Source organism: Sus scrofa, chromosome 3 (genome assembly GCF_054392235.1).
Source record: "Sus scrofa isolate SSC_HxYL_T2T_F1_AM1 chromosome 3, Sscrofa_HxYL_maternal_Yorkshire_Landrace_v2.0, whole genome shotgun sequence".
Classification (NCBI taxonomy): domain Eukaryota; kingdom Metazoa; phylum Chordata; class Mammalia; order Artiodactyla; family Suidae; genus Sus; species Sus scrofa.
In genome coordinates, this window is record NC_139385.1 from 46,922,118 (window position 1) to 46,929,856 (window position 7,739).

A 7,739-nucleotide genomic window follows, 5' to 3' on the forward strand; every position below is an offset into this window, starting at 1 on the left:
GCAGAGGTCATGGCCTGTTGATGCTGACCCTCACGGCATCGGACTGGGCGTGTTTCACCGGAGCGGGCGCAGCCTGAGCCTCTGCCGCCGCCGGGCAGCGTAGGAGCTGCCGGCCAGCAGCAGGGCTGGGGACTTGCCCCAGAGACCGGTCGCCCCTTTCTTTTTACCTGAGCAAAGGAGCCCTGCCCCGCGAGCGTTTGCACACGACCTGAGCCCGGTGTCACTGCCCGCGGCCTCGCTGCGCCGAGGAAGTGACAAGCCCTGCGGGGGGGCTCGTACGCGCGCGCGCAGCCTCGGGAACGGGGGCCGCCGCGGACCCCGCGCGAGCAGCAGCCGCCAGGTGCGAGGGGCGGAGCCAGGGCGGGGCAGCATGCGGTTGGCGTCTGTCTCGGGGCGGGTGGGGTGGGGCTTTGGGGCTTGCGTCACGGGGCGGGGCATGGAAGGGGCGGGGCGATGTCGGATGTGTGTCATGGGAGGCGGGCTCAGCGCGGGCTGCGTTTGAATTGGCGGTGGTGGCGGCGGCCACAGCGGCGCGGGGCGGCGGCCGGTGAGTCAGCATCGTCAGTCCCGCGCCGTCGGGGTGCGGGTTTTCGCTTCCCGGAGCTGCAGATCGGGTCGCGCACCTTCTCCCCACCCCAGGTGCGCCCTCCCCTCACCCAGGTGCGCCTTCCCCTCCACCAGGCGGGCCATCCCCTCCCTGCAGGCGGGCCATCCCCTCCCTGCAGGCGGGCCATCCCCTCCCTGCAGGCGGGCCATCCCCTCCCTGCAGGCGGGCCATCTCCTAACCCCAGGCGGGCCATCCCCTTCCGCAGGTGGGCCAACTTCTCTCCCAGATGAGGTGCGTCTCCCCGTCTTCTCTCTCGCGCTCCACCCCGCACCGATCCCCCACCCACCCCCGCGCCCCGTCCTCCCTGAGCTCTACTGACCAGTCCCAGGGCGCAGGCCAGGTGACAGCCAGGGATCACTACCGAGATTTTAGGGGTTGTGGAATGAGCTGCATGAAACATTCTCTCTTCAGGAGTCTGCGCTGCAGAGGTGCTGCTGGTTCCCTGCGGGGGCGCCAGCTGGGCTTCTCCAGGGAAGCCTGCCTCAGTAACCGAGGTGGGTCTCTCGCTCCCTGCGGAGGATGGGGTTTGTGCCTTGTCTTGCTGCACATCGCTGCCCGCACAGTGGAGACTCAGAACTGCCTTGAGTGCTATGCCAGATGCTTTTCCAGCCTCTAGTCCGGGGAGGAGCAGCCCACCAGGGGGCATCCTGGCCCCCCCCCCGGGGGGGGGTGCAGGGGTGCACCTCCACGTCAGGGCTTCCCCATTCTGGCCTCTTAACTCTGCTTACTGTTTGCATTATCTTTGTGTGTCTCCTGGCCCTGGCGATCTGGCCACCTTGAAAGTGCTGTGTCATGTCAGGAACTGAGCTCTGCCAGGACTATTACTCAGCAGCTTTCAGCTAATTTCTCATGAACACCTGGGTAGTTCTTGGCATTTTGGTGAGGAGGGCTCTGGGTCAGATGGCACAGTGTACAGAACTTGGATCACGGAGATCTTGAATGTTAAAAGTCCAATGTTGCTTTGTGAGAACATCTTGGAAGACCTGGGTCTGACCTCAGGCAACAGCGAGGTGTGTAGTAGGACAAAAGAAATAGTGCCGGCAAAAAAGTGGGCCATGATGCCTCCGGGGAGCCCCTGCAACCACCCTGTAGCCTAGATAGTCTGTGGTTTGTCAGAGGGCTGGGCCTTGAACTGTGTGCCCTCTGCACCTGAGGGGGACAGGGCAGCAGGTGCCCCTTTATGCTGAGTCATGGGCTGGGGGTGGGGCGTGGGATGAGGTGCCTCCCTTTGGGGTGAGAGAGGGCCCCCCCATTTTCTGGCCGTCCCTTTGCTGATCCTGCTTCATGTGCTTTGTTATTCACAAAATGTTCCTCGGGAGTTCTCCTGGCCCAGCGGAATAAGAACCCAATTAGTATCCAGGAGGATGTGGGTTCTGTCCCTGGGCTTGGTCACTGGGTTAAGGATCCAGCTTTGCTGTGGCTGTGGTGTAGGCTGGCGTCTATGGCTCCAATTCGACCCCTAGTCTGGGAACCTCTATATGCTGTGGGTGCAGCCCTTAAAAAAAAACTCTGCCAGCTTTGAAGCTAACCACCTCTGCCCTGATTCCACCACTCCTGGTGTGAAGGGCTATGTCCCCAACAGCAATTGGAGACCTCAAGCAGAGCAGATGTGGGGCCACAGAGGGAGGCAGAGAGGCAGCGGCAGGGCAGGTGTGCAGGAGGGGGGTTAGGGTGCCTGCCCTCAGCGGGTGAGCCCGCACGTCTGGCAGCAGCACAGTCTGGGCTGAACCTGCACAGTCTGGACGACATGCAGGAATGGAGCAGGTGGGTGCTGTAGAGAAGGGTTTTGGAGGCTGAGCAGGCATTTTCTCAGGACTAGTGGGGCTAACAGGAGCTGTGCCAGGCTGCAGCCCACAGCAGTATTGTGGCTTTGACACAGGAGGAGCCATTGCTGGGTGGGAAGGCTGCTTGGGCAGGTTGCAGGGGCAGCAGGGGTCCTGCTGGAAAGTGTCCACCAGCCTGCCATGTTTCTGGGAGGCAGGACTGGTGCCGTGAAGGGGTTGGCATCACAGAAAAGTCACTCCTGGGACACAGCAGATTTGGGGCGGCACAGCCTGCAGAGATGGCTGGAGCTCGGGGCCCTCCCGGGTGTGTGTGGAGGGAGCTGGGGAACTTTTGCACAGCACCTGTGTGCAGAGTTCCCTAAGTGGCCATGCTGGGGGAGGGACCCTGCAGCTTCGCACTGCAGGAGCCCCATGTGTTCAGGAGGGGGGCGGGCCCAGAGGAGGGAAGAGACACAGAGGGACACCGGAGGCCAGGGCTGCCTGTGACCAGATGGGTTTAGGGCTTGAGGACCAGGCCGGGGCAGTTTGGAGAGTGAGATGGAAACTGGGGAAGAAGAAGGGGGTCGGTGGCCCGGGGTGGATTTGCGTGAGGAGCTGTGGGGCGCTCGGGTCCTGTGGTCACATACTTGGGAGGAAGTGGGAGCCGCAGGCTGTACCCGCTGTGCAGGGCTCACAGCGACAGGAGGCAGGTGGGTCCGCGGAGGGCCCTGCGCGGTCTGGGCCCCCAGGTCTATGGGAGGTGCCCACTCAAGTGCCAGAGCCCAGCCCAGAGAGCATGGCTGGGTAGGGTGTCTCCAGGTGGTCTCCATTGTCAGTTAAATTATGCCCCTTGCTCAGATGTGATCAGCCCCAACCCTGTACCTAGGAACGGGACCTTATTTGGAAAGGAGCCTTTGCAGGTGTGACTGAGGTGAAGTGAGGTCGCTGGGAGGGGCCCCGATTGGCTGACTGGTGTGTCAGAAGGAGGCAGTTGGGACACAGACCCGCGGAGGGAGGGCCACGTGCGGAAAGAGGCAGCTGGGGTGATGCTTCCCCAAGCCGAGGATGCTCTCCCCGCCACCACCGTGAGAAGCAGAAGAGGCAGGACAAAGGGTCCCTGGAGCCTTGGAGGGAGCCCAGCTCTCTGCACCTTGACCTCCACCTCGGGGCCCAGGCTGCGAGGGGGTGGCCACCTGTTGCGAGGTGCTTGGTGCTAGTGGCCCTGGGGTGGTTCCTCCTGCGGGGTGGGCAGCAGTGGGGGAGGCCCCCCCGGCCAGCGTTGCCCAGGCTCCTCCGTGCTCCTGGCCGTCGTGGGCAGCGGGGCCAGGACCTGGTCGGGTCCACAGGCAGTGCCGGAGACAAAACAGGGAGGGAGACAGGCTCAGGGTCCGGAGCAGCATCCGGTGGGATCCCTCCCAGGGTGCCCTCCCAGGGATGGGCCTTTGGTCTGGGTGGGGAAGGGCCGGGGCCACCCTCTGGGCTGGACCCCAAGTTTGCCCCACTTGCATGCGGCTCCAGACCCCTCAGAATCTCCTGTCTCCCGCCCAGTTTTGCCAAGTGCAGTAAGCATGTCTCTCGGCTTGGAGGCAGCAGCCTCCCCCGGCCGTGGTCTGTCTCAGAGTCACAGTCTTGTCGCCTTGCCCTGTCCACACTCGGGTTCGAATGCAGCCGTTTGGAGCCACCCCAGCCTCCCACGGCTCTGCTCCTGGGGGTCTGGCTCAGCCCAGGGCGGGATGCGGTCGGAACCCAGCATCCTCCCCTCCTGGCGGGGCTGGCGCCCTGCTGCTCGCCTGACACTGTCCGGGGACCCTGCCTCCTGGCACCAGGCAGCTGGGGGCAGGGCAGGGGCGGAAGGCTGACCTGGAGCAGGCAGGTCTGACGAGGGTCGTGTGGCACCCCTAGGCTGGGGGATGGAGGGGCCCTCCTGTCTCTGGGAGGGTGCTTTGGGAGAGCGGACCCCAGGGGTGGGGTGGGGGTGCGACCACCGTCTCCTGTGGACCTGGCTGTGCCTCCGTGCTGGGCAGGTGGCTCTGGTCCCCATGTCCCAGGAACTCCTGCAGCCCTTCCCTGGCCCTCGGGCCCTGGGCCACACCTTCCCTGAGTCAACCCCGTGGGGCGGTGGGAACTTTGAAGCCTGGCAGGCTTGACCTCAGCCACCCCAGGATGGCTTCCTACTCAGTGCCAGGTCCCCAGGGCGCAGGGCTCCAGGACCGAGTGTCAGATGGGGACAGTGGGAGGACGGACGCCACCGGCAGAAAAGGGTTTCTTGGCAGGTGGTGGGGGACAGTGATGAGGGGCCGTGTTCCATGTCCCATTTCTTGGACAGTCAGGTCTGGGGGGCACTGGCTGCCAGCAGAACGTGCCTGTGGGCGGGCCCGGCTCGGTGCCCCTGTGGTGACCTGGCTGAGGAGGTGAGTGCAGGTGCCACCTGTGGTGTCTTGTGAGCCACTTTCCCGCGGATGTCACCCTCCTGGCATTGTTTTTCCTAGTCAGGCTCTTTCTGTTTCCTCGGTCAGACTCCGTTAAGTTGAGTCCGATGAGGCCTGTGTTGCTGAGGCTCCAGGATAGGTCCCCGCCACCCACAGAGCCTGGCTTCTCCCTGAGCCGCCGCCCTCCTGGCCCCTGAGGTGACGCAGGCTCTGTCCCACAGGATCTGCATTAGACCTTCACCTTGGTGACATCAGCCTCGCCGCCCAGGATAAGGAGCTGGAGGAGCACGACGGCCGTGACCTGGGACCCGCGGGTGAGCGCCTGCCGCTTTTCCAGGCTGGCCCTTGGAGCGTCCTTAGTGGTTCTGGGGTGGCGGGGTCCCGTCTCCTTGCCTGCGGCCTCTGCAGAGGTGCGGGGTCGGGCCTTCCCAGCCTTTCTCAGACGTTTGCCCGTTGCACTGGCAGGAAGACCACGATGGTAGCATCATAAGTGCAGTCATTTCTCACTTTCTTCTGATACTAAGAGGGATCATCTCCGGGGACCTGAAAGTCCTGGGACCACCGTGCCCACGGATAGGCCGCCCGGGCAGGGCCTAGCGGGTGTGTCTGGCCTCTGCCAGCACCCCCGCTGAGCCCCGCACCCTGTCTGAGCTGTGAGCGTTGTGGTCACACCTCACCTGGGTGCCCACCCCACCACCGTGCACCTGCTCCCCCAGCTCAGGCAGTGCTGGGTGATTCCCGGATGGAGGGACCGGCTCCGTGTCTGGCCCAGGTGACCTCTGGCTAACCTGGCCCCTCTACTCCTGCAGGTCAGAGGTCGCTGGGGGGCTCGGCACCTGTGGCCATCCCAGGCTGCTTGCCCCGCTCCCCGTCCCTGCACTCGTCGTCGTCCCTGTCTGCCTCCCCACTCAGCTCCCTCTCCCAGTCCCTGTCAGGGCCACTCGTCTCCTCGGCCATGACGCCCCCCCAGCAGCCGCCACCCCTCAAGTCAGAGCCCAGAGCACTGGGCCCCTCGGCCCCGTCCTACAGCTCCTTCGGTGAGTGGGCTTGGCGGGGGGGAGGGGGGCAGCCACGGCGCATCGGACCCTCTGTCTCTGCTGCTCAGGAGAAGGTGCCCCGGGGGACCTGGGGTTTGCATGGGGACCTCTGTGGGGCCTCAGTGTGCCCGGGACACACAAACCTGCCTCACTCACTCGCACGTGGCATCCTGAGGCTGCCATGTGTGTGATGTCACCAGGGACTGGACGCTCAAGCAGACGGATTTGCAAAAACAGGACACTTGTTTTGTTGAAAAACATCACCTACCTTATGCGATCTGTTTTGTTTTAAAAGAATTGATAGGAGTTTCTGCCGTTGCTCAGCAGGTTAAGGATCCGGTGTTGTCTCTGCAGTGTCCCAGGTCACTGCTGCAGCTCAGATTTGAACACTGGCCCAGGAACTTCTATATGCTGCAGGCAGCCCCCCCCCCCCCAAAAAAAATAGAATCGCTTTTTTTTTTAAAAAACTTACTTTTTTAGGGCTGCACCCATGGCATGTGGAGATTCTCAGGCTAGGGGTCTAATTGCAGCTACAGCTGCCAGCCTACACCACAGCCACAGTAACGCCAGATCCGAGCTGTGTCTGTTACCTACACCACAGCTATGGCAACGCTGGATCCTTAACCCACTGAGCAAGGCCAGGGATTGAACCTGCAACCTCATGGATGCTAGTCAGGCTCTTAACCTCCTGAGCCACAATGGGAACTCCACATTGCTATTTATCTTGAAGTATGTTTTAATTTCTCATGCCACGCATATGTCAAGGGATGTCACCCATGGAAACAAAAACTCCGCGGGGTCCTCCAGATTCTAAGTATGTAAAGGGTTCCGGTACCAGACTCCCCACACTGAGGCCCCCAGGCGCAGCCACAGGAGCCTTGCAGCCGTTTCCTTTCCAGGAGGGGCGCGGGCGTAGTCAGCCGTGGCGCCCGGGGGCCCAGTGCCTATGTGCCAGGTGCTTGGGGGGTTCCAGCGCAACTGAGCTGACACCTGCCGCTTCCACACCCAGGTTTGAATGGTGTCCCCGGCAGCATCTGGGACTTTGTTTCGGGCAGCTTCTCTCCCAGCCCGTCCCCAATCCTGAATTCCGGCCCTGCAGCCTCTTCGGGGGCGAGTGCTAACAGTGCCGAGCTGGCCCGCGTCCGTCGGCAGCTGGACGAGGCCAAGAGGAAGATCAGGCAGTGGGAGGAGTCCTGGCAGCAGGTGAAGCAGGTGAGCCTGGGGAGGGCCTGCGGGGCAGGCGGGCGGGGGTGCGGCCGGCCCCGCCACTGCAGCTCCTGGGTTTCAGGCCTGTGACGCCTGGCAGCGGGAGGCCAAGGAGGCCAAGGAGCGGGCGCTCGCGGCCGACAGCGCGCGGCAGGTGGCGCTGCAGAAGAAGGAGGAGGTGGAGGCCCAGTTCCGGAGGCTGCAGGAGGAGCTGGAGGGCCAGGGCCTGTGCTCGGCGCTCCCCGGGCTGCGCGGCTGCGGCGACATCGGTGCCATCCCGCTGCCCAAGCTGCACTCGCTGCAGAGTCAGCTGCGTCTGGACCTGGAAGCCCTTGACGGGGTGAGTCCCGCGACACTTTTCATGAGGCCGAGGGCTGGGCACGGAGGGGGGGCCCGGCCCAGCGCAGCTCCCCTCACCCCCGCCTCCCTCCCTGGAGCCCGGGCGTGCCCTGGGGCGCCTCCCTGGGTCACTCTCTAGGGTCCCGTCGTCCCCCCCCCCCCCCCCCCCGTCTTCTCATTCGTCCTCGTTCCTGGTGTTGCATGAAACCTCGGGCCTCGGCACATCCTGGGGCCTCCCAAGGGCTCCAGGCACTGCCTCCCGCCCGGTCCCCCGCCCCCTCCACAGCCCTTCTGGTGGCCGCCAGCCCGGCTACCCGCGCCGCCCACCGGCGGCTCCGGCTCTGGAGCTGCGCCCCCC

The 7,739-nt window shown here is 64.1% G+C and overlaps 1 protein-coding gene across 50 annotated transcripts in view; it reads left to right on the forward strand.

Annotated features, from left to right (window-relative positions):
• Positions 1–7,739, forward strand: part of UNKL (unk like zinc finger) — a 68,065-nt gene that overhangs the window by 58,011 nt on the left and 2,315 nt on the right. For all 50 annotated transcript variants that reach the window (XM_085017963.1, XM_085017969.1, XM_085017973.1 and 47 more), the window contains 4 exons: positions 5,021–5,113; positions 5,609–5,836; positions 6,846–7,048; positions 7,125–7,382. In XM_085017963.1, coding sequence (XP_084874089.1) covers positions 5,021–5,113; positions 5,609–5,836; positions 6,846–7,048; positions 7,125–7,382 — 782 coding nt within the window. The remainder of the gene's footprint in view (positions 1–5,020; positions 5,114–5,608; positions 5,837–6,845; positions 7,049–7,124; positions 7,383–7,739) is intronic.